The sequence below is a fragment of the Primulina huaijiensis genome, chromosome 8 (genome assembly GCF_012295235.1).
Source record: "Primulina huaijiensis isolate GDHJ02 chromosome 8, ASM1229523v2, whole genome shotgun sequence".
In the NCBI taxonomy this organism is placed as follows: Eukaryota; Viridiplantae; Streptophyta; class Magnoliopsida; order Lamiales; family Gesneriaceae; genus Primulina; species Primulina huaijiensis.
In genome coordinates this window covers 1,632,541-1,659,971 of record NC_133313.1, presented here as the reverse complement: position 1 = coordinate 1,659,971, position 27,431 = coordinate 1,632,541, and the positions used below count along the sequence as shown (strand labels likewise).

The window sequence follows — 27,431 nt, the reverse complement described above, 5'->3', positions numbered from 1 at the left end:
AGCAATAAGGGGAAAAATATGTGTATGAAATTATTTTGAGAAGGTCATATATTTAAAAATAGTTTCGGAATGAGTCCATAAAATTCTAGATTTCAACTCGGCAAAGATAATATTTGGATTTAAGCTTGAACTTGATTGAGCAGCGTTTCGCGCTTGAACTCTACTTGAATAGTTGACGAGTTACTCAAACCTCAATGTAGCAACTTTATGCTCTATAAACTACCGGTAATAACCGCTGTGACTTGTGTTTTGTTAAAAACTCAAACCATACAAAGTTGACATGTTTTACGAAATAGTAAATCGGATCAAGCTATTAATGATTAAAAACCAAACCTAGATCTTCAATTTTGTTTGGTTGGGTTTGGTTAAGATGATTGATATGAAATTTTGATTTTTTAATTTTCAAATATTTTTTTTTTTACAATTAAACTAAATATAATTTGAATGTTCTAAAGTAGCTAAGAAACAAAATATCAACATACAGAATGATAAAAACATTTAACAAAGTAATATATGATAATATATTATCATTAATTAATTATCAATAATTTTTATTATGAACATATTTTTTAAATTCTTTTTGGGATGTGTTTTTATATTAGTTATCATCTTGAATAGTTGTTTTTTTTTTTTACAAGATCTTGAATAGATTTTTGGGCCTACAATATGTGCAATTTGAACTATTATAAGGTACAACATTTATTAAAAAAAATTCATTGTCATAATACATATAGTACAATGTAAATTCAATATCAAATTAAATATTTTTTGATTAAAAAAATAATAGTAAATTACAAACTATTTTATAATTTTTATATTTACAACATCGGTTTGGTTTGGTCAAATCATCTTTTTTAGTTTTAATATCGATCAAAATCATAATTTACTAAAATATTAAACCCAATCCATACATTTATTTGATTTGGTTCAATATTCAAGGCCCAATTCTAATATGATGCACATTAAATCAATGGAATAAATTTCAAATTATGAAAGGAAGTTTTTTGTGAGATGGTCATACAGATCTATTTACGTGAGGCGAGTTAATCTGATCCATACTTAAGTAAAAAGTAATATTTTTAGCTTAAAAAATAATTATTTTATGAATGGGATCGGATTGAAGATATGTCTTGTAAAGTCTGTTCATGTAATTGTTGATAGTTGTGGGATGACCAAAGCTTTGGGCCGAGAAATGGACCACTTCTACCTATTCTAGATCTTGCATGTTATTAAGAAATGACGATGTTGTATGATCCCAAGTTTTAGGGCATTCATCGGTTTGGTAGAAAATATACATCCATAAATATTGATGATAATAATAATAATAAATAATATTTTTGCGTTAATTGCTTTTTTCGTTAATATTATTTAATGTCAAAAATCATTTTGCTCTTTTCATTTGTAATATGCTTAAAAAGGTCCCTGAATTTAATAATTTAGACTCTTTTGATCTCCAGAATAAATTAATGGTTAAAAACAATGTTCTAAAAATTGTCGCTTAACCGCTATGCAGTCGCATACCTCTTCGATTTTTAAACAAAGTGATGTCTTTAGGGGTGTCAAAACGGGCTGACAGAGCGGGCCGGCCATTCATTTTGGTGGGTGGCTTCCAAATGGTCAATCCAGCTCAATCCGTCTAATTTTTTTATTAAAAAATAATTGAAAAAATTTTAGTTTTTAAATTTAAAAAATTCTAAAAAGTTTTGAAATGCTATGAAAGTAGAAAATAAATTTTAGTCAAATAATTTAAACAAAAATTTAAAAACAAAAATATGAAAAATTAATGATTAATAAAATTAATTAGTTAAATAAAATATGAAAAAAAATTAATTATCATTAAAATTCTATCCAAATAAGTCAAATAAAACTTTAAAATATATATCTAAAAAAACTTAAATACAATTTTATTAAAAAAAATTAAAAATAAAATCATATTATGACGGTCGTCCCGTCCTAAACTACGACCCATAGGAGCTTAACCCGTTTTCCCAGCCCAACTTCCCCAATTTTTATGACGCGACACACTAACATCACATAATCGACCTATTTTGACAAGTTCGGATGTCTCAAAGTGTTATTAAAAAGTTGACCGTCTAAACCGCCTAAGCAACTCAAAATCCACTTAAGCAGCCGTCTAATTTAATATATATAATTTTTTAAAACTTTTTTAAACTTATTATTTGATATATTTTACAATCAATTTATATCGGATAAATATAACGAATATGTCATTGATTNCGGTCTATCGTCTAAAGCTTTTTGAACATGGCTAAAAATTAAGTAAAATGGTTGGTCACAAATAATATAAAACATAAATATAATAAATTATTTATTTATTAAAAAAATTAATTTTCTTAGTTAAAAAAAATGTTTTATTGGATCGAGTCAGAGGGCACAAATGGAGTAAACGGCCATGGTTCCATTGCTCCGCTTTTCTTTGCAATCCCACCCTCTACTTTTCCACCGAACCACCTCTTCAGCCACGGCGGCGCTGAGAATGACACCTTCTCCTACTTCAATCCGCTCTCCAAAGCCTAACTTTTCGATCCCAATGGCCAAACCCACTTCGGAAATCACCTCAAAATCCACCAATCTTCCCATAACCAAAGATTCTACTAACTACCTTTTCAATTCTCGGAGGCTCACTCAATCTGAATGCTTCTCTTCAGCTCCAGGTGAGAATCCGATCACTGTTGCTGAAAGTGAATGCGTTGGTGAAAGTGTGGAGTGCCCGTTGGTGGTGGTGTCGTTTTACAAGTTCGCTGTTTTTCCGGACCATGCTGATTTACGGATGCCATTGAAGGAGCTGTGTGAGCGCCTGGTAATTTCTGTTTCTTTATCTTAAGTAATTTAATACAACTGTATATTTCGTTTGGGAGGATTTTGGCTTGTGGGATTTTACATTTTCCTTGTTCTGAATGTGATTTTGTACCATTTTAGTTCTTTGCGGTGTTTTTCTTGAATCTTGAACTGATACTGTTCAGTAGTTTCTTGCATTCTGTTGGAAAAGTTCTTGCCATTTTTCAAGCATTACGATAAAGCTTCGTGTTGGGGCTTGTTTTGTTCTCGGCAAATTAAACTGATTGATGCCCTCTTGATGGTTCATATGGTTTCTGTATGGATTTTTTTATATAATTTTTATGTAGTAGAGTTGGGTTTGTGTCCTGAAGCGTTTTAGAAATGAGAAACTGATGTGTAAAGGGCCTTGAACATGTTCATTTAGAAATTTGTGGCGAAGGTTTGAACATGATTCGTAGAGGTTTTAACATTTGAGCTGCATCTACCTGAATGGTGGAATTGTTGGCTGTATTTCTGCCATATAGTCACGTTTTATCCAATGTGATAAAGATTAGTCGAATGCTAGTCACCAAAAACATCACATGATTGCTGTTTCTGTTCATTTGAGTTGTCAAAATTTGATGAATTGGATTGATGATTACACTCTCACAGTCTCACTCTTCGTTTGCTGTTTCCATTTCTTATACGCACTTGGTTTCTTCCCCTATTCTCTCTTCACATGATTGCTGTTTGTTTCTGTTCATTTGAGTTGTCAAAATTTGATGAATTGAATTGATGACTATACTCTCACAGTCTCACTCTTCACTTGCTGTTTCCATTTCTTATATGCACTTGGTTTCTTCCCCTATCCTCTCTTTCGGTGTTTCATGTTTCTGTTTATCTTCAATCTATTTGTATATTCAGACAAAGTTTATCCCATATCATTCATCCTCACTAAAGCTGATAACCTCAGTGTGTTTCAGGAGGTATTATTTTGGCACCAGAAGGAATCAATGGTAGTATATGTGGAATCCGTAATTCCGTGGATGAAGTGCTCGCTTTTATCCAAACAGATGACCGTTTAAAGGGTCTTCGGTGCATCGAGTCACCTGTAAGTCCCGAGGAAGAAGCTATTCACCATGGACATATGAGCAGTTCTCCTCTTGCCGCTGGAGAAGATGCTCCCTTCCGATGGGACCATGTGAGGGTCAAATTGAAACAGGAAGTAGGTTTAGACGTTTAGTATCCTAGCCATGAGTTGCGCTTTTCTGTGTGACTGGTTGTAGTTGCTTAAATATTTGGGACATCATTTGCAGATAGTTACACTTGGAATGCCTTCTGTATCACCGATGGAAAGAGTTGGGGAGTACGTAAGCCCCAAAGAGTGGAACAACTTGATCAGTGATCCTGATACTGTAAGTAGCTTTACTTCGTTTTATTTCTTGAACAACGTTGTCTCCCCCCATTCAATCGATTTTGCAACATGGTATACAATAATGTCATTGCATAGTCATGTTAGAACTTGGATTTAGTGGAGGAAAACAAGAAAGAGAACCTTTTTTCGTGCTTGGTTTGAAGGCAGACATCAAGGAGATGCTTGTGCAAATCTGTTTGTAGTATCATCTAGTTGCCGCCCTTCTATTATTTTCTTTATTTAATTTATGCCTATGTTGTCTGGAAGAAAAATGAGACTATTTTTTATCGACTTTTCGCCATAACACTTTCTTGAAAATCCTAGATCTAAAAAAACATAAATGGTTATACGTTGCTATGATGGCATTATCTAAACCATGATCCAAAAATCGTGCACAAGCATTACTCTTGAATCTTGTCATATCATGAGATCCTTACAAAGCTCATGATTTATAGATCATTAGTATTATTTCTGTATGATATTTTCTTGATTTCCTTGTGCCTCGTCATCATCCCTAAGGTTTAATGAAACACCATAATCTGGACTTTGCGAATGTTATCCTCGTATTATATGTTTTGACTTTAATTTGCATGATTTAGGTGGTGATAGATGTTCGCAACGATTATGAAACAAGAATTGGGAAGTTTAAACAAGCAGTTGATCCTTGTACAACAGCATTCCGGGAATTTCCAGAGTGGGTGGAGAAACGATTCAAGTCGAACGAACCCAAGAACCAGATGGAGCCCACTGCTTCAGACAATACCATGTATGAACAAATTAATGAAATGGAAAAGAATATGCCCCGAGTAGCGATGTACTGCACAGGTGGAATACGGTGTGAGAAAGCTTCTAGTTTTCTCCTAGGCAAAGGCTTTAAAGAGGTACACTTTTGTCTCTAAACAACAATCAAATCTTGTGAAGTAACCATTTGAGAGATGGAACTTTTTCCCACCATATTCCTGAGCACGCAAAATTCTACACAATGAACTCTTGCAGACAACTAATTAGTAACTGTCCTCGTTTGGCGAAAATAATGAATTCATGTCACTAAAACAGTCAATTTTATATGGTAACTATAAAATCACTGAAATCTTGACCTGTTTCGCTAGGTTTATCATCTTCAAGGTGGGATCCTGAAATACCTTGAGGAAGTTCCCAAGGCAGAGAGCCTTTGGGAGGGCGAGTGCTTCGTGTTTGATAAACGAGTCTCGGTCGAGCATGGCCTTACTCAGGGGACTTACAAACTTTGCTATGGATGCAAACAACCCGTGAGTGAATCCGATATGGAAATGCCAGAATGGGAGTATGGAGTCACTTGCCCATATTGCTACTCTTCGAAATCCGAAGAAGAGAAAGAGAGGGCCAGAGGCAGACAGAATCAATTTGAGAGATGGGGCGTTATTGGTGGTCTGGATAAAGGCCGTAAACCTACCATAATCGGTGTAATGGAAGAGAGACTTACTGAGCAGATGCCAGGCTCAGCATGATAAAGCCAAGATACAATTTCACGATCAGTTTTCCATTAATGATCCTCACTTCTCACTCTTTAATTTAGGGACTTTCAAATGCTTCCATATGATTTACTAGTAAGATTCCTTTGATCTCAAAAAAAGAAGTAAGGCTCCCAGTGTAAGATCAAAATGTTATTCTATTTCTTTAGATTCGAGGGTAAATTACATCGACATGTCTTCCAAGTTTGGTTTAGTTACCCACTCATGTGATTGATATTTCAATGCTTCCATTGATATTTTATTTATCTTTGAAGAGGGATTATACTCTCCTTTCTATAAAACATGAAAATAAAATCCTACCATTCGTATAACAACTAAATTATTCACACACGATTCTTCTGAGGGGATAATTGGTGCACTAGAGACCGGAGCTTAGCTCCACTGGTCTCATCCGGGGTTTCCCGTCAGTGGCTCGAATTCGAAGCTTCTCCACCCTATTCTAAGCTTCCCCACCCCTAGATTTTGAATATAAAAAAAAAATGGTACATTTATCCTGAAAGGATCATTTGAGAGCAACAATCTCTGATGGGAGATTGAAACCAGGACACACACTGTCACACTATCGTCACTATGAACGATAACATCGCAAAACGACAAAAATCCGATCTTTATATGTGAGAAATTTTATAAAATATATACATCAATCTAGAAATATTTACCAGAACTGAGAAGCACCAAAAGAAGAAGAAACAGAAACATTGAAAAGAAACCTAATCAAAGGAGCTTCTTCTCTCCTTAAGGGCCTGGAAAACCCTGGAACTCTGGTAAAAAATATGTGCCCTTCTATGATAATCACTGGCCTCTCTCCCCTTATCCTCCCCCATGATGGCCTCCCTTTCCAAGCACTCCACCAACTCCACAATCCCACCAATTTCCTTGCAGTTCTCACTCAATATCTTCATTCCACTCAACTCCTCTTCCAGTTTCTTGTCCAGTTCTGGCACTGATCCACCTTTACCACATCTCATTCTTGACACAAGCTGCCCATTTCCTGGAATCCTTTGTTTCGGACAGATTTGGTGGGCTTGAGTTGTTGGGATGGATGATATAGGGTGGAGAAATCTGATTATGGATTGGTAACTTATTGTGGCCTCCATTGTTGCTTTAGTTCTGAGTTCCCAAGGATTCCCACGCCACTAATATAAGGCCAAGAGTGGGGTGGTTAGGGGATGAGGTGGGTTCTTGCCACGTGTCAGGTGTAGACCAAGGACCACGTGGTGGGAGTAGATGCCTCCGCATTTTCTTGAAGCTCTTTTTTCTCTTTTGCGTGAGATGTGGCTTACATGTATTAGATTATTATATATTGAGGAGAGGCGGTGGATTTGCTATTTTATAGTATATAATATTGTAGCCGATGTCGNCCCCCCCCCCCCCCCCCCCCGTCCCCCGTCTTGTGAACTGACTATTAACATGGTGATTTACATGAATTTTTTTAGCCAAAAAATCACACTTTTCCACTCTTGTTGGAATCAAAATTTTTCATCACGTTTCACCCTTAATCCTCGTTTTTTAAACACTGGTTTTAAGAAAACATGATACATCATAATAAAAATAAATAAATATATTTCAAACTCCAATGGTATAATGTAACTCAATGTTGATCTATATCTCACCAAGTCTTTTATAATAATAATAATCTGTTAACACCAAATATTATATTTATATATATAAAAAAGGACTTGTTCGTAGACAATACAACAACAATCAAGCTCAAACTTATTCACTATGTATAATACGAATTCACTCATATATCAACTGCATAAAACCCTGTGAAGACAAAAAGATGGAAGAGACTGCTTGAATGAACAAGATTGCACTTTGCGACTTCAAATGACCACTTATGTCTATATCCTATGGTATTCAAACCTTAATGGCAAATGTCTGGCAAATTATATGCTATATCAAGTGTACTTCACGCGGTACTTTGCATCGAATTTACTATATCCAAAGCAAGAAATCGCAGAAAATAAGAATTGTTTTTCGAAATGAACAAGAACGTTACCTTTGCCTATTCATTTCAGGTCCTTTGTTCAATACTTGACTTATTGATGAATATCCCATTAGCCGGTGAAGAGGGGAATTCGGTGATGGTGGAAGCTCTTCGATTTCTGAGGATGGTTTCACAAACTTTGGCTGCTTTGAGGAAGTTCCAACTGATTCGAACGTTTCTACCGAGTTCTTATTCTTCATCTTCTCTATGGAATTCTTCATGGTGGACTTCATTTTTCTATCTTCCACGGCTTTGTAAGAACTCGCAGATGATATCTTCCTATTGTACCTATTCCTCTTGACTAAGCCAGAGGACGGTACGAAAACGGAGGCCTCACCTTCAGTCGAGCAACTTCTACAGAAAGATCGCCCATGGTCATCAGAATATGAAACAGGTTCACCATGTTGGCATAAATTCGAATGTGGCATCGCTATAAGACTTCTCTCATTGGTGACATCGCTTGAATTACCTGCTTCAAGACCGTGACTAAGATATGGAACTATATTCTTTCCTCCTACAAGTGAAAATTTCAAAACCTTAGAACAAGCATTGCAGCGGAGCTGATGATATCTTTTCCTGAAGACTAGAAAGTCTGCAGGTAGTTGCAAAGTTTCTGAACAATGATAACATGTAACGAATGGGGATCCACCGGCGACAGGACGGAGATGTCTCTTTGAAGCATGATATTTGTCCCTCAAATAAAACCTCCTCAATTCGTTGCTAATACGATTCTGATTATCGGACATTGTTTCAAGGCCCGGTACCAAGCATTCATAGCTGGAGCAATTCTGGGAACTCAAAGGACTAGAAATATTATGGGAGTTATGACCAATAGGAGCCACAGAGCGATCATTATAGTGTGAAGAATGTGGAAGCAACGGTGCTGAGGAGTGCCTGTCTCGAGTGCGGCAATGCAAACAAGAGCAGTTAACTTGGTGCCGGTAATATGCAGCTTCCCCAGAAAGAGCAAGTGTTGAGACATTTGATTGTTCGACCCGACCTTTTCCCTGATCATACCATTGATAATTTCCATGGTGATTCAAATCCACATATCTCTCTCTTCCTTGTATTAAGTGATCATAGTAGAAGGGTGATGGGGAAAACGTTTCCCTCCTGACTCCGGCAGGAAAACTCCCGTCTCTTGAAATTTTGGGAAACTGTATCCTGTTGAGCTGATCTTTCAGCTCACACACTGTTCTTAACAAGTCCATTTTATCAGGTTCTGAGTAAGAAGTCTTAACTGGTGAATGAAAACCTGGATGGAGTGGCGGCAAATTGTTCCTATAAACTGAAGGGCCTCTCAATCTTTGGTTGGCATGGAGATTTCTCGAAGTCAATGGAAACAGTGATGAACCTCCTCCGTCATTCAATCTCATCGTATTTCCACTGGCGAGAATACGACTTTTGGTTTCAGCGAACTCAACTGAATTTCCACGGCTGCCTGTGATGACATGATGTTGGTTTGATGGACTTGGTTCCCAGTATTCCATCTCTGATTCACTGCTCATCATCATATTCTTCGCCACAAATCCTTCCCTTTTCAGTGTGGTGCTGCTGTAGTCTACTTCCTTGCCCTTTCTCCTGGAGGAATGTGGAACGTATACTGGGATCTGGCCATCGGTTTCATCATTGGAAGATTCACTACCGTCGTAAGCATAATAACCTCTGGTTGTTACATGACTAGTGGTGTCTTTAGGTTTAACTCTGTCCTCAGGGCTAGTTTCGGAGAGAAGTGAATCTCCCAAGAATTCCACAGAGCTGGCACTTCCAAAGTTTCGGGAGCCTTTTCTTGGAGAACGGTCCCCGTGTTTGCCATCAAGAGAAGTTAGATTGGATGGCGTCTCCATTGAGACAACCTGAGAAGCAACAACAGTATCACCAACACTTAGATTATTGCTGTTTGCCTTATTAAATGTAGGAATATCCTCAAAGCCATCATCTACGGGTGATGCATTGCCATCTTCGTGAGAAACAATTTCAGCAGCAGAAGAACCTACTCCAGCACGCCTTGTTCCTTCATGCCCAGAAAAATTCTGAACTTCGTGAAGGATATTGTCACCTTCTGGACACACCTGCAAAGATTTTTCGCCTTGAACTGGTTCTACTTTGGCGGGTTGATCCAAATTACTTTTGTTGCATTCTTCTGCGAGTTCAGTCACTTCTGGAATCAACTCTTCAGTCTCATGATACACTAATTCAGTTGAACTACAAATTTCAGCAGACACATTTCTACCTCCAGTCAATTCGCCATCTAACTCATGCAACCCGTTGTCATGCTTTTTGAAATCTGGGTTCAAAGAATTTCTATCTCGGTCTTTGTTCGAGGATTCTTCCATTAGTGGAGCTTCTTTCTGACAGCAGTTGACCTGAGGTGAGCTAGAAAGATCATTGGAGACCCTTCTGACCACAGAAAATTCCATCCTGCTTTCCACATGTTCATCTTGAAATCGAATGTTGGCTTTTTTCAATGACAATTCTTCCTTAGGTGGACTGGTTAAATCATGATTCAAGCTTCCAGCCACCTCTTCTGAAACATCATCGTTTTCAAGATGAGCATGGTCTCTAGCCACCACTTTTGAAACATCATCGCTTTCAAGATGAACATGGTTATTGTTGATCCCTTCACCATGTTCGTTCATCCCAGTAACCTCTTTTGAGACATCATCATGTTCCAGATGAACATGGTTATCGGTGATGCCTTCTCTATGTTCAATACTAACAGCTGACAATCCATTCTCCTGAGCTTCATGGTCAGAAATGTTCTGGACATTGTGCACCATTTTGTCACTTTTTTGGCACACTCCAATGGATTCTCCACCTTCAAATCGACCTACTTTCTTGGGTCCATCCAAAAGACTCTCCTCATCTTCACCTAGATCGAGTAATCCAGTATTGGACCTATTCAAATCTTGGCTATCATCATGATTTAAGGATTCATCTGTATCCTTATTCTCAAAAAATTTAACTTCAGGCGAGCTCAAGAGGTCATCGGAGATGCTTCTATCCTCGGACAGTTCAGTGCTGCTTTCCACATGTTCGTCGTGATATCTTGTATTGTCTTTATCATCTTCCTTAAGTTCACAACCTAAACCATGTTTCGAGCTTCTGGCTTCCTCCAGTGAAACATCATTGTTTTCTAGATTAACATTATAATTGCATATCCCTTCCCTATGTTGGGCACTGACAGGTGGCCATCCATTCTCCAGATCTTCATGGTCAGGAAATTCTACATCGTCACATTGATCATTATGTGTGGGTTGATCAAAATACATCATATCATCTTTTCCTGCTCGTTTAGCTTCTGGGGCCAACTCATCGATCCCCTGATAAACCAACTCACTGGAACTAGGAATTTCCCCAGAAAAGTTTCCACCTGGACTCGATTCCCCATCTGAGTCGTGCAATTCTCTGACATATCTCTTGGAACCGAGGCCCAAACAACATTGTACTTTGTTATGAATTACGGATTCTTCCACTGGTGAATCTTCATTCTGACAATGGTCAGCATCACTCAAAAGACCATTGGAGACATTTCTGCTGTCTTTATCCGAGGAAGACTCTTCCTTAGGTGGACTAGTCAAATCATGGTTCGAGCTTGTAGCTTCGTTAGCATAATTAGCATATATCCCTTCTCTATGTTCAGTATCAGCATGTTGCAATAGACTATTCTGATCTTCACGCCCATAAAAAATTCGAACTTCATCCACGATTTTCTCCCCTCCTTGCCACACTTTGAGAGATTGTTCACCATCAAATTTATCAACTTCTATGGAGCGATCCAAATAAATGTTGTCATGCTCTTTCACCCGTTCACAGGCCTCCATTGAGATTGGAATTTCACCAGAAAAGTTCCCACCTTCACTTGAATCCTCATCTGAATCGTGTAATTTGTTGTCGTGTATTTCATAGTCGTCGCGAAGAGAACATTCTCCTGTGTCGCAACTAAACTCGGGAGAACTACAAAGTCCGTTGTAAGCACTCCTGTACTCAGACTGTTCACTACTGCTTTCCACTCCTTCATCTTCAAATACTACATCGTCTTTGTCTGGTGAAGATACTTCCTTGGTCGGACTAGGAAAATCAAGATTAGAGCTTCTGGCTTCCTCCTCTTTTTGAAAACTATCCCGCTGAATCGTTGCAACTGAATTCGTTACATGATTTGACTCCATTTTCCTATGTTTAGCTGTACGATGATAGATTGTGAAAAGAATATATGAGTAAATAATACCGCAGAGAATCAATCTTCATACTAATAGAATAAATTCAAAAGATTAATATTACCTTGAAGAGTTGTTCCACATCCGCCACATCGATACAAAGAAATATCAGGCAACTCTGCCAGAACTTGTCGACATCTAGGACATCGCACCAGTCGAATTTTCATGCTCGATGGAGGAGTCATTTTTTTATACTTCAATCCAATCAACCGTGATAGCCCTCAAAACACAACCTTCCTGCACAAATAACTAAATTAATATGCAAAACCCCATCCAAGTCATCCTTGTGAGATGATGGTATGCCGAAAAAATTGTGGAACAAGAGTATGATTATACGTCCATATCCTCAAGATACAAATAGAACATCAACTTTTTCATAACAAGATACATTTGCTTCTCAAGTTCATAACTCAAGAGCAATGCTTAACAAGAACATGATTCTATAATCAACTTAACCTGCTCTCTATCAAGCACGCAGCAACCAAGTCTTAGAATTTTTTTGACAATTAGTTCGCACCAAAGAAAGTTTACATGGTTTTCTGAGATTCTATTAAATGGCCAAAAACAATCTTCATATACAGAAAAGAATATCAAAGAGTCCAATAACCAGCTAATGAGCTTGTTGAGCCAACATGAACCTAATTCAAGCTCAAGCTCAAGCTCGAACTCAAGCTCCCGAGCTTCTTGATAGGCTAAACTTGGAACCCAAATGACGGCATTCAAAAGCTCACGATCCAAGAGCTTTTCTAAATATTTTAAAAATATTTTAAGATAAAATATTTAATAATATTATGGATTTTTTCATGACTATCTACAGTTATGTTTACTAATACAAACTTAATGCAGAGAAGTGGACAGCACAACTAGAGAATCATCAAAGTTTTGAGAATATTTGTATGTTATTTGTGAATTTCATATTTGGTGGTTCAGTTCTAAAAATAAAATTAATGTGGTCATGAGTTTACGAATAAATATTACGTAGGACCAAGCGCTTGACACTTTACTAAAAGCTATAACTAGTGATAATGATACAACTCAAATATTTTAAACCACACAGCAGCTCAAGCACCACGGTTCAATCGCTCTTCCAGCAGGGAGAATTATTGCACCTAACAATCTCTTTCCCAATAATTGCAATCCTTGCAATTAATGGGGATCGAACCAGTGATCTTGGCTCTGATACCAATTGTAGGACCGAACGCTTGCCGCTTTACCAAAAGCTACAGCTGGTGGTAATGGTGCAACTCAAATCTTTTAAATCACACAACAACTCAAACACCATGGTTTGATCGTTTTTTCCAGCAAGGATAATTATTGCACCTAACATATTATAATGAAAAGCTCTCCATATCAAACAGGAACTACCAATCCCAAGTTCACAAAAAGACCATTTAAGACATGGCATATGAGAGAAATAGCTCATTTTCTCGCGAAGTATTCAACATCTCAAGCTTGCGAAAATCCAACATCAAGATAGTGTTCTAAATGGTGATCGAGGCGATTGCTTGCCTAGGCAGCAGGTGGTTTTGCATCAGGAGGCCTATGTAGGCGGCCGTCGCAGCCCTAACCCATCCGGCAGTCGAGGCGGCCGAGGCGGTTGAAGTCAATAATTTTAAAATTCCAGTCAAAGTCGATTAATTTTAAAAACCTAGTCAAAAGTTAACAAATTTTAAAAAACCTAGTCATAAAAACAAAAACCATTGTTTTTATTTTCGGTTCCAACTTCAAGTGTTTTCACTTCTCAGCATCAACCACTAGGCCCACCAGTCACCACACGCCTCAACCGCCCGCCGCCGCCTCCAGCCTCCAGCCGCCAACAAGCCTTTAGGTTAGTTATTGTATATTTAACATACTTTTTGGTAAAAGTAATCATATTACTTCGTTAGTATTAATATGACGATGAATCTTTGTTAATGAATTTTTATTAGTTACCTTGTTAGTTAGCATTTATACATTTATTTGCATCTTGTCTACATAATATTATATTGTATGTAGTTTCTTTATGCTTAAGCATTATTTAATTACACATCTTACGCAAAAAAAAAGACTATTTGTAACTATATTGCATGATTATATTTGATTACATATAAAAAAAATGCTTAACGCCTAGGCGGCCGAGGCGGTAGGCGCCAATTGGGCTCCGGTCTTCTTTTTCATCCTTTTCCAAAGGGATTCAGAATTTTCGATTATACAAGTTTGATTCAAATTCGTTTGATTCCTACTTTCGATTATACAAGTTTGATTCAAATTCGTTTGATTCCTACTATTAGTATACTACCATTGAACGAACTCTTTAAACAAAATGGTATTATATAAACTAAAACGGTTTAAATAGAGAGACATTGATTCAGACACTCCAGTCAAAGTGAAAGAAAAAAGGCATGAGTCAGGAAAACTAAACTTCTCACAAAATTACAGAGCTTCCACGTTATATAGCAACATAAGACAGAGACGAGAAAAGAATTGCAATAGGATGTAACAGCAACAGAGTAAATTCAGTACAAACCACTGTATAATTTGCTAAAGCAGCTCTAAACCGAGCACTTCGGCAAATTCTTGAAATAGACCAAATATGGTAGCAACATGATAAAAACAACACATACCCAAACATTATTTTTGCAGCAAACTAGAGTTAGAAAAGCAACAGTGCTTAAGCAAAATTCTTGAAAATGGATCCGGCTGAATCAGGGAGACAAACTTACCATTCGTCACTCGATACACCAAAATTTAAACAATCCCACCAAATTTATTAGCCTTGTCTCACCAAAAACAGAAAACCAAAAAAAAAAAAAGAGAGAAAGATTCATACTTTATAATGACTGGCAGCTACACTTATCCAGCAAAAGAAATTTCTTAATTTGCATCAAAATTGCAACAATCCTTTTCAGGGTAAACAGATCCCAGCAAACTGCAACTCAAAAAGAATCAATTCTCGATTAACAACAAACTCCAGAAAACGTACCTTTTTCAAGAACTGCAACAGTACAAGTCTAGGATAACAAGCACCAACTCTATACGAATCCTCCCCGGATCAACAATAAAATAAAGAGATTGCAAACTTGAGCAAGAACACCACTGTCACACAATATCAATAAAGAGAAAAGTCAAACAAAAGTGACAAATCGAACCTACGAAGAAAAGGGCAAAAGAAACTCTTAGACCAAGGATCGTCTTTCCGCTTCTCTCTTTCACACAGAAACTCACAGACCCTCAAACTTACGACAGGTGTTGGAGTCTTCCATGCCGTGTTTAGGAAGCCTGCAAATCCCAAAAGTCGAGTCTTGAGTCATTATTATGCTGGCTCACAAAACATTGGCAACTTTTCAGCCTCTCTCTCTCACACATTCACATCAAACCAGGCGATAATCTTTCTTGGAGTGTGAACAAAAATAAATGGGGTAGATGTCATTTCAAAATGGAATTTAGTCCCAAGTCAACTGTTAAATATTCTTTTTTTTACTATTTTTTCGTTTCTGTTTAAGGAATAGCGAAGCCGAAGGTTGTCATATGCTCATATTACCTGCCCAATTCTTTGATGTCGCTTTGCTTCTCTAATCCTGTAACTTCAAATACACTGGTGATTCTAATGCATTAGGAATGTTTGTACAATTTTTTTTAATAATTAATTTGATGTTTTTTCTAAAAAGAATGATATCATGATTTTAAAAAGATCATGTTACAATTTTAAATGATTATATTTAAATGAGTACATATTATAAGTTTGAAAAATAGTTAGAGCCTAAAATATAATTTTTAAAATGTTGAATTTTAAAAATCAAAAGGAAAACAAAAACCATGACATCATTGGATTTGTCTATGTTATTCCTACACTTAGTAATAACCAGTGTAGCAGACACATTTGTACAATATTTTTTATAATTTATTTGATTTATATATAAATGAGAATAAAAATATAATTATAAGAAATAGTGAAGGACTATATTGTGATTTTGATATATGAAGTAAAAAATAAATTAAAAAAAGAGAAAAAAAAGAATAAAGTAGGAATTGTAACTACAACTTGAAGTTTATGAAACAAAGGCTCTATCCACTAAGCTACATTTGACTTACATTAAAGTTTTAACACTTTATTAATATATTTAATTATTAAAACAGATCATGACACCAAAAATTAATTACTTTAAGGATCTCACACTTAATAATATAACTAGCGGCTGAGGCACACGCGTTGCGTGTAACATAATATTAGATATTTGAAATATTATATAATCAATTTATAGAATGAATATTAGACATTTGTAATTTGATATGAATATTATAATTAGTATGTTTGTACACATTGTTGTGTATGACAAAAAATCTATTTTTCTATTAAACTTAATTTCAATAAAAAAATAATAATAATAATATTATGGTAGAAAAAAGAAAGATTTTTTGCGTTAAAAATACTAACCGTAGGATTTTTTTAAATTGAGAAGTTTTCAAATGTGTTGGTACGGTTAGGGCTTCCATTTTTGGGGAAGATTTCAGACGTGTGATTGACGTGGTTGGAATTATTATAGGTAGTGTTGAAGAGAAGGGTAAAAAGGGAAGAATTTTGGTGTCCTCCTCAAGCAATTTTTTTAACCCACTCACACTTAATAATATAGTATAGATAATATATAATAGTGATCACTTGCACATATGTGATATTTTTTGGTTATTTTCACTTTGATTTTTTTATAATATATGAATGATATAATCATTTAAGAAATTAAAAGGTTTGGATAAAAAATTAAAAATATATTTTAACAGTTTTAAAAATTTTGGAAATGGGTACCACTGTGATAAAGAATACACAAATCATTTAAGAAATTAAAAAGTTTGGATAAAAAATAAAAATATATTTTAACAGTTTTAAAAATTTTGGAAATGGGTACCACTGTGATAAAGAATACACAAATTTACTATAATAGATTTTTAAAATATTTTTTATTGATTAAAATATAATACTTTTATAGTTTTAGAAAAAATATTGTTGATATTTTAAAAAGTTCATTATTAAGATGTCTCAAATTTATTAATAATAATAATAATAATATATAGAGACTACACTTAAAGTTGAAAAAAAAAACTTGTAAGTCAGCCTCGTTCAATGAATTCGTAGCACTTGAACACTAATGTTACATGTGCAAAAGAATAAATAAGTATTACATTCGTTATTTTTTTTTTTATGTTTGTCCAAATTATATAAATATTTATCCATATTTAGTCATATTTTTTCTATCCAATACCCATATTTAATTTAATGTCTTATAATTAACTAAATATTAGAAAAATTACAAAGAATTTATATAAGAACTCATTAAATAAGAGTAAAATTGAAGTTGCTTGCATAATTTATATTAGATTTTCAATAAATTTCTTAATTGTATGAAAAAAAAGAAATAAACATATAATTCAAATGAATGTAATATAAATTTTACATAAATGATTTGTTTTTTTTATATTTTTTGATGTTATATTTAACTTTATAGGATTTCGACAAATCGATTGATGTAACAAAGGCGTTCCGATCCGTTTGCTTAAAAAATAAAGTTGTCCCAGTAATCGAACCAAATCCATACAACCAATACAAGTCCATCCATCATGGTTTGAGTTGGTTTTAAAAAATCAACGAAATCACAAAAAATTTGTTGTAGTTCAATGCTTAAATGACAAAAATCCAAATCAAACCAATGTTAATATGATTACAACGTATTTAAATAAATCAGATTTTGTCCTTTAATTATTTCGTGATACAAGTATGTTGGGTTTTGAAATTTTAACAATCTTGATTTTGATGATAACAAAAAATTTATCGTATTTCTAACATTTTTACTCAAGTATCAAGTTGTTAACTCAAGATGAAAACTGAAACTCGAACTTAGTCAAACTGAAAATCTGGCGAGCTACAGTGTTTTGATGATATCTCACAGCTCAGTGATGCAAATACAAGCCGCGTACACGAATAAACAGAAAACTCAATTTGGGGCAATCATGTCTGTTGTGTTAAATCGGATGTTATATGGGAAAATTGATGGCACCAAAGCTCATGAGTTTGTCTGATAAGAAAGGATAAATAGGATATGAGCAGTTGACGTATTTTGATCAGCCAATCAGATCAATTATCAGAATGAAATGATTTAGTATGCATTACAAAACTAAGACAATTATCTACAATCAACTTCACAAGTTGAAGTCTGAATCGGAGTTTAAAAAGCCAATAAATCAAAATGAAGTTGTTGGTTATGTACATGATGAAATCAGCATGATTCGGACCTCCAATTAGCAAGGCTCGGCCAAACTGAAACGAATCTAACTGACAGCAAGGCTCGAAATAAGTAAGTCTCTGGAAAAGATTTCGGCAAGACAGATTTGACCGTTTAATGCTAGAAACTATCCATAACCTTCCTAAATGATCATATTCTTGTATCTAACGTATGCATCATTCTTGCAGGCTATATATACATCATCTTGAAGATCAGATACAAGTTTTGGAAAGAGATTTAAAGTATGGGCATCCTACATGAAGAAATTAGCAAGAATAAGAGTAAACTCAAGTGTGAAGGTATATTTGAGAGATACAAACTGTAATGGATTACACCATCACACACAATCACTCACACTCATATATGATAGTTGAGTTTCAAAGTTTAGTTGAGTGAGTCTTCACACAAAATATTAAAGATTATGTTTGTAGTCTTGACATAAGAGATATTAAATATTATGCATATTGTTAGGTTGTTGCCTATAATCGAGAGTGCTAAGAGTTTCAATTAGACAACATATAAGTCATAAGTTGAAATGAGTTTGTACAAGATGTTGTCTAAATCAAAATCTTCTAGTGGATCATTCCCAAAAAGAAGAAGGGGGTGCCGTAGGAGTTGTTAATCTCCGAATATCTATAAACAAATTATTTGTGTCTATTTATTTACTTGCTACTGTTTTTAATATGTATTGTTTAAGTATTTTATGTGTTCTTAAAATACCAAAATATTACATACCAAGTGTTTGATAAATGTTTCAAACAAAAATGTTTTTACATATTCAACTTGTATATCTTTTATTATTTTTCAATATGTTAATTGATTTTTAAAATAGATTATTTGGAGTGTCTTCCGTTGGGTTTGAAAACCAAACTCGATTTAATTTATCGGGGTTTAATATTTCAAGAACTGAGCTATTGTAGCTCAAACGATTATACCTCGCAATTCGAGAAAAGTCATATATATTTCACGTCAGTTGAGTTAAATCAGATGTTATTTAGGCAAACTGATGACAATAAGGATCATCAGTTTAGCTGATTAGCAAAGATCAATAGGACATGAGCAATTTCCGTATTTTGATCAGTTTGATCAGCTCGGTTATCATAATGGAATGATTCAGTATGCATTACAAAGATAAGACGGTGATCTAGGAATCATATTCATAAGTTAAAGTCTGAATCAAAGTATAAGAAGCTGATAAATAATGATGAAACTGTTGGTTCTGCACAAGATGAAATTAGCAAGGATCGGAACTCAAATCAGCAAAGCTCAGCCTAGCTGACGACCGAACTGACGAGCATAATTGATAGCAAGGCTCAAAATCAGTAGGGCTCGGGAAAAGCATCCAACAATACGGATTTAACCATTTTAATGTCAGAAATTGTCCATAACATTTCCAAACGGTTATATTCTTGTGTATAATGTATATATCATTATTGGAGCTAAATATTCAACATCTTGAATATCAAATATAAGATTTGGAAGGAGATTTAAAGTATAGGCTGCTTACATGAAAAAATTAACTAAAATGAGAGCAAACTCGAGTGTGATGATACATTTGAGAGATATACACACAATAATAGATTAAATCCTCAAACACAATTAGTCACACATATACATAATAGTTGAGCTTAAAAGTTAATTCGAGTGAGTATTTACACAAAGTCATTAAAAATTGTGTTTGTAGTCTTGTCATAATAGACATTAAACATTATACAGGTTGTGATATTGTGGCCTACAATTGAGTGTACTAGGAGTTCAATTAGGGTTGATAGGTTCTAATTTGAAATAGGTTTATACAATGTGTTGTATAAATCAAAGTTTTGTAGTGAATCATTCTCAATAGGAGGGGCGACGTATGAATTGTTAATATCCAAACATCCATAAACAAATGTGTGTCTATTTATTTATTACATTTATTTACTTGCTACTGTTTTTAATATGTATTGTTTAAGTATTTTATGTTTTTTTTAAATACCAAAATATTATATGCCAAATTTTTGATAACATGCTTCCACCAAAAACGTTTCCTCCATGATCATATTATATACATATATATGTGTGTGGTGTCCACAGTTTGAAAAAGTCAACTTTTGTCAAAATCGGCGTGGAGTGACTGCCATTCACAAGGGCGGACCGTATATCATTTGCCATTTGTAACTATTAGCATCCACATTAGAGAATCCGGTATGATTGTGGGTATTGTGGTTCACATAGTCAATTAAATATTTTATTTAACTATTCAAATATTTTATATTTCACAGTTAAATATATCACAAATCAAATATTTATGGGTCTAACTTTCACTCTAGTACTATTATATTTTTTCGTTTAAATAAAATTATTTATATATTTCATATAAATTTATCTATATTTTAATTAATTTCATCAATAATTTCATATTATATTTTTATTCAGAAATAAAATTTACGTCTAGTTCGGAACGGTAGTTTGTAATGGTTACTTCGTAACAGCTAATATTGAACGACTAGTTCGAAATTTCAACAGTTTGGAAATACTATAATTTCAGTTACAAATTATAACATAATTTATTTATTTAAAAAAAAAAATAAGTGTGGGTGGGCATTAGTTGGTTCACACCCCATGCGCGCGCGATGCAGCACACGCAACGCACTTGTCCCCAGCCCGATTACAAGATTGTATCCGAGCATTACCTCATAATAAATAGGTAAACTTCACTTTACTGTTGTCGTTAATGTATTATATCATTGTCAGTTTGTCACATGACCCACAATTTTTATAAATCTCTTCACAATTATAAACCTAAAAAAAAGAGTCAAAACAACTGTTGGCTGACATCCAGCAGGCGTTGGGCCTTCACCCCACTCACACGACACATTCTCGGACATAGGGACATAATTTTTTTACCCGAGAAGTCGAACCTGACTCCCAATAGATGATATTGGGTGGGTTTAAAGCAGAAAACAAAGGAAAAAGGGGCGGAGGGGAGAGAGAAAGGGTGCACTGATTAAAGTGTCATTGCTTAACCAAAGTAAAGTATTTGATTAACAGTTGTTTCGAAAAAGACCAAAGGCAGATTCAGACTTTCCGAAGGCAAGTTCGGACCATCCAAACCCATCCAGTAAGCTTCATCACGTAGCAATTCGGACCTTCCGAACCCCAGATTGGAGCTTCCGATCTCCATATATCGTCTGATGAAGTGTAAAAGCTGCATGTCACGTAGTGCAGTTCGGTTTGGAAATTTCAAACCCAAGTTTAGAGCTTTCATTATCAGCCTACAAACAGGCCACTTGGAATTCTTTCAAATGCACCAAGTATAAGTTACTCTCTCAACCCTTAGTATTATTATAGGCATTTCTTGCCAATTCCCAAGGCTCGGCGCAAGAGGTGGTGGTGACTCGAGGATCAGCGGCGAAGCTATTGACCCCAAAGGATTGACGATTGAACGAAGATATGATCTGAAAGTCTTAGTAATAATTGGGGCATAGAGTTAAGTAATGACTGAGATGTCCAACTAGTATTCATTCTTATGTGTTGTATTATTGCTTGTCATATTATCATGATATATGTGACATTTTTCATATCATGTTGAGTATGTTATCATTTGAGATAATCTTGATTGAGTGGGCCTCTCAACCATTTTTGGTATGAACGGGTACTGAGAACCACCCAATGATGCTACGGTGCAGATTTCCACGATGACTCGGGACATTACAAGTCAAATATCAGATAGTAGTGTGGGAGCCACCACCTGAATTTTCGGACCAGCGTGCTACACACTTAGCACATCCAGACCGAATATAAGTTTCGAGTATTATTCCTAGATCACCCGTTTATATTCATGCTTGCACATATATGTTTGTATACTCATATTTGCATATTGGGCAATGACATGTTTATTTAAGTCTTATTAATTTTATTATGCATGCTACACACATTGTTGGAAAATTTTGATGCTTAATGAATGAAAATTAAGCAAATTAATCAATGTGTTTGATTGGAAAAATTCGAAACGAAGTACGAAGATTAATGAACGAATATTAAGTTCGGTGGTTCTGAATTAAATTCGAAACGAGTCCATCAAATGTTGAAAGAACTTCAAACGAGTAGTCGGAACATGTAAGGGACGGAAACCGGAAAAAATAAATCGCGTGAACAGTAGCAGGCGCGCACCTACGCGCGGGTCTGCGCGTTGGTGCGCGCGCCTGCTAGTACTGCGTGCGGGTCTGCGCAGCTGCCAGTGGCAGGCGCGCACATGCGCGTGGAGAGGCGCGCATGTGCTTGCGCCTGCCGAGAGCGCTCGGCAGCGCGTGCGAAGCGCCCAGCTTCGTGTCCCTTCAAATTTTCTGATGTTTTTTCATTTCTTTGACATTGTTTGATGATTGTGATAAGTTACAATGGTCAAGGGACATCCCTATGAATGAAAGCTCATGTCTTTTCACTTGAAAAATATTAAATGCTTGATTTATTGAAAATCAAAATACATACAAACACATAACATCATTTGGCATATCTTCTTCTTCCTTCTTCAAAAAGAGATAGTTCCATTCATTTCCTTGTAATAGAACTTGAATATTTGAGTGCTCATATTCAAGTGTTGTAGTTGTATATTGGGAGAAAATTGTCATCAACCTCTAGCACATTGTGAGGGGCAAATTCTTCTTAAGGAGAAAGTGTTCAACACTTGCCTCTACAAAGCCATTTTCATTGTTTTCTTCTTGTTTTTCTCTCACATTTGAATACCACAAACAACAATTTTAAGCAGAATTTTGGTTTTTTGATCATTTGCAAGAAGAATCTCAATGGCATCATCATCTACAACACCACATCCAACCATTGCACAAGGAGAGAAACCATAAAAGTTTTCTGGTGCAGATTTCAAAAGATGGCAACAAAAGATGCTCTTCTATCTCACAACCTTGAGTTTGTCAAGGTTCTTGAAGGAGGATCCTCCCACCGTTGCTGAAAACGAGACAGACACCAACAAGAGGGCCGCTTTGGATGCATGGAACCAAAGTGATTTCTTGTGCAAGAACTACATCTTCAATGGACTTGACAATGCATTATACAATGTGTATTGTCAAGTCAAGACCGCCAAGGAACTTTGGGATATGCTTGTCCATCAAACGTGTTTATCTTTGTATCAATCATCTAAGTGACATTTACCTATTAGATAATANAAAGTTCAATTTACAAAAGGGAAAGAATTTTTCTTCTGAGGAATAAATGTGTCTGTTCGATTCTCCAATAATAAATTTGAAAATAATTTTTTTTTTATGAATATCTTTTTATATATTTTTAAAATCATATATTCCAACTGTCATTTGGCCAAGTGACAAGTTATGCCCTAAAATCTAAATGAGTTATTGGGTTTAAATCCTACTTTTGTTTGTGAGTGAGTGAGTGTATAGTGTAGAGTTTTTACAATATTTCATACTATTTTATTTGTCTTCTTTTAAAATAGTAAAAGAAATTGTTCGTTTAGCCCGACCCTATTCAATGTAGTTTTTTACTTGATAGTTTTTAAGGGATTTTTGGTACATTATTTGTTCGATTTTAGGTTTTGATCAATTACATTTTTACGAGTTTGATTTTGGTTCGCTAAATTTTCATCTTCGACTATTTTGATACAATCGTCGATGTTACATCGAACAAATCACTAATTTTTCGATACCACGTTGATATTTTATAATATCATGTCATGTCATCATTTTTTATGACAAGTCAATATTTTCTGGTATCATATCACATTACGTCGCTTTTATCAGAGACTTTTTTTTTCAAAAATTATATGAAAAGGCGTAATGTTTAGCTTAATATCAACATCAAACATCTGGGAATTAACATATATGAGCTGTTGGTACGGGACTAATTAACGGGGAAATCAGGAGTCGAGTGTGAATGCTTTTATATCATTAGCAAATGTATCCATTCAAATTAAAGATATTTGTGCTACCAAAAAGAAAAAGATACTTGTAAGATGTGGGTGATAAGGTTTCAAATTAATTTGTAATTGTGAGAATCGAAAATCTTGCAATAATGTAATTAATATGTGGAAGGAAATTTTGATTAGCATAAGATTCTTTTTATTGTATTAGAATAAGATAGGCAGGTTGAAATCTTTATTGCCAAGCCAATTAAATCTACACCTTGCAAGCAAATTTCGAATTTTGGGGTAGGAAATATTACAAATTAGTATAACATACAAGATGGAAGGAAATAAGATAAAGAAATTCATGGATATTCATAAAAATCAAGGATTTAAATCTCACGAAATTAGAAGATAAATCAGCAACAATGACATGGAAATTGGAGTCAAATATTGTAAGATTTATGTCAATCTTGAGCATGATTTTAGTGCCATAATTAGCTCCATCCTCCTTCCCTATAAATAGGCCACCACCCTTAATCATTCTCCACTCCACAAATTCGAAAATCCTTGCTGAAATTTCGAGAATTTCCAGCAGCTCACCTAGCCAAACTCTGCCCGAAAATCGTCCCGAAGTTAGCCTAAAAATAGAGCCGAAGCGCTGCCCGGACGAGGAACAAGAAGCGACCCAATCACCTTAGCCAAGCACCTACGTTTTTAGCATCAAAATAAACTATAAGTGGGCTTGTTTTTAAAATTTAAATTTCGGTTTTATGCATATGAAATTTTCGGTTTTTGGTTTTAAAAATTCGGTCGAGCTCCGTCTCCCATCTATACGTTTTTTTTTATGAAATTTTGGTACATTTATGTGTTGACACTGTGAAAATTCCCTGAAAATGGGTGGAATTCCAACATATGGCCCTTCACGGTGGGATAGTACCGTTTTATTGCCTCGCCCCCTTAAAGGATTAAAACTTAGGGACTGACGTCAGTAAACCGTTAAAGGTGAAAAATCGCAGTGTTGTTATGATACGGATATGATGTTACGATTATGAAAAGCATGCTGTATTTATATGTTATTTTCGAAAATGTTGTAAAATTTTTATGTCGTGTTCGATATACCCCACTTGCTGAGTATTTCCCAAAATACTCATTCCCCTTACTCTCCCCTCCCAGATAAGTCCGAAGAACAGGTTGAGGATGAAGAGTCTGAACAGTTTTGGGGCTGGTGATTCGCGAGATCAGTAGTAGTTATAATTCGAATTTATTGATTATTACTTGTAAGACGTTTCCGCATTAAACTCTGTTGTTTTTGAGATTTCGGTTTTGTAAAGACAATTGTTATTTCATTTGAGATTATGATATATAAACTGGTTTCGGTTTACACTGTGCTACAAGGGCTTGTTGTTTTCAATTGTGTGATTGTTAAACGACGCCGGTGTCAATCCCGAGTTTCGGGGCGTGACAGTAATTTAGAGGTTATTTTTTAATTTCTTTTTCTTCTACAATAATAAATGGCAAAGAGTTTTATTCAACAAATATTCTTTTTGATAAAATAAAAAAAATATTGGCCTTTTTTACTAAAAAATTTTTCGATTATTTTTATCCATAATAATATTTTTTTACCCCTAACTTTTTTACCTACTTTATTTATTTTGCAATGTTATTCTTCTAATATCGACCGTTGGAATCGAACCCTATAAGTAGATCAGTTGGATGGACTTTTAAGCTCTCCCAAATTTCTGAATCATCAAAGTATTATCAAGTTCTTGAGAGCCTAACTGATCGAGCAAAAATTCACCACACACATATGTTATTTTATCTTACCATTTAAGGATCATTTTGTGCTTCGTATTTCTTTGAGAAATCATTGTAATTGACAGTAAGAATTCTTACTAATTTGTTTAAGTTTGTGAATATATTAAGATTTTCAGTTAGTCATTGGTAAGTCTTGGCATTTGCAAACTGTTGTAATTTTCAAAGACCTTTAGTGAAAATCGTTCCACGAGGAAAAAGATGTGACGTAGGAGTTATTCAAGTCTCCAAACATCCAAAAACAAATATTCTCAAAGCTGCATTCTTCCTTCTTGATGATATGACTAGTAAAGGATTATATTCTTTTGTTGAGATACTCACATGGGGATTAGTTAAATACGGAAAACCCAATCGGTGTTTGAAGACGGAAATTAGAGAGTTTCTTCCATAAGTTGTTGGTGACAAGGACATTTCCAAAACAAATATGAAGCATATTTTTCAACTATTGAAAGATGTGACAATTTTTCATGGGTATCAGGCAGTTTGCACAACATCTTCTGAGGCTTATTGCACTGCAGGTATCAAGATACTGGATGGAGTTGAGGACGTAGTGCATGAAGATGCTCTTGGATCTTGGTAATGGTAACATTAAAACTAATACTTAACCAGCCTGCTCCGATAGACTTCAAGAAATTTTCACCAGAAATCGAAACATTGCATAATGACATAGCAACGGCTATTCTCTTCATAAATGATGCAAAGAGAGTAAGCATGATAGAACTGAAAAGAATGCACTTTTTTACTGTCTCCTAACGCTGAGATGTCAGTCAGAAGTCTACGCGTGGCTGTAAGGAATTTATTGACTGGTTATCTTTTTAAGTGCAGCGATATGGACAAGGTCCCGGATTGTTTACTGGAAACTCTTGACATTATCAATAATAGATCTCAATGTCCACGTGTCACAAGATCGTCTTTTTCAGAAATGCATCTATCATCCCAAGAATTAATGAAGGAAGAAATACTAAAGTAGGTAGAATATGTATTAATTTTCAGTGCTCGAGTGAAATAATTTGTTTGGAACTTTCTACCTGAGCATGCTTTTGATCAAGATTTTGCTCACGCCTACATGGAGGTTTTAGAAAATAGTGATCTCCTCTGTATATCAGATGACGATGAACATGTAAGGGAGAACCCTCAGGATTGTGGACATTATTCTCATGTTTCAAAATGCAGCTCAGAAAGCATCTGTGAAACTTCACCTGTATCAGCAGCCAAGTCAAATGGCTTTTTCCCTCCTTTGTCCCCAAGCAGTTAGTTGGATGTACCTCTAATATCTTCGCATGCCACAGAAATGGATCCAGATAAAACCCATAGTTTTGTTCTCTCCACAAAATGCTAGATTGTTCATGCACAGATAGGAAACAACACCTATCAGGATGTATTGGGAAATGTGGACTGGTTTATTATGATCGTCTTAAAGTGACAATCAACAAAAATTTATTTTCTGTATCTCACTCACCTGACACTAGCCACAATGAAATTAGAGGCGGAAAAACGACAAAATACTCATTTGCCACCCCAAAATTAGAATTTGCCGATGCACCAGTTGAACAGAAAATCCATTTTTCCTCAGCAGAGCAGTACTGTTTTCAATACCTTGAGGTGCA

The 27,431-nt window shown here is 35.2% G+C and overlaps 3 protein-coding genes across 6 annotated transcripts; 1 reads left to right on the top strand and 2 right to left on the bottom strand.

The window, feature by feature from the left end:
• The first annotated feature begins 2,393 nt into the window (after window positions 1-2,393).
• On the top strand, window positions 2,394-5,874 carry LOC140981990 (rhodanese-like domain-containing protein 7). Its single transcript, XM_073448403.1, has 5 exons — window positions 2,394-2,821; window positions 3,752-4,003; window positions 4,095-4,193; window positions 4,792-5,073; window positions 5,302-5,874. Exons 1-5 carry the CDS (start codon window positions 2,414-2,416, stop codon window positions 5,677-5,679), a joined length of 1,419 nt encoding a protein of 472 aa, XP_073304504.1. The 5' UTR covers window positions 2,394-2,413; the 3' UTR covers window positions 5,680-5,874.
• A 539-nt stretch (window positions 5,875-6,413) lies between these two features.
• Window positions 6,414-6,800, bottom strand: LOC140982918 (uncharacterized). Its single transcript, XM_073449704.1, has one exon. It carries the CDS (start codon window positions 6,798-6,800, stop codon window positions 6,414-6,416), a length of 387 nt encoding a protein of 128 aa, XP_073305805.1.
• A 543-nt stretch (window positions 6,801-7,343) lies between these two features.
• LOC140982867 (uncharacterized) lies at window positions 7,344-15,288 on the bottom strand. Of its 4 annotated transcripts, none has more exons than XM_073449639.1 (4): window positions 15,039-15,288; window positions 14,720-14,818; window positions 11,975-12,147; window positions 7,344-11,876 (listed from the first exon to the last, which is right to left on the bottom strand). In XM_073449639.1, the coding sequence occupies exons 3-4, from the start codon at window positions 12,093-12,095 to the stop codon at window positions 7,702-7,704; spliced, it is 4,296 nt and encodes a 1,431-aa protein (XP_073305740.1). In that variant the 5' UTR covers window positions 12,096-12,147; window positions 14,720-14,818; window positions 15,039-15,288; the 3' UTR covers window positions 7,344-7,701. The 4 variants fall into 4 exon arrangements, with proteins under 4 accessions (XP_073305740.1, XP_073305739.1, XP_073305738.1 ...); XM_073449638.1 differs by lacking the exon at window positions 14,720-14,818 and adding an exon at window positions 14,873-14,985 and having other exon boundaries at window positions 15,131-15,287; XM_073449637.1 differs by lacking the exon at window positions 14,720-14,818 and having other exon boundaries at window positions 14,873-15,288.
• Window positions 15,289-27,431: the final 12,143 nt, after the last annotated feature.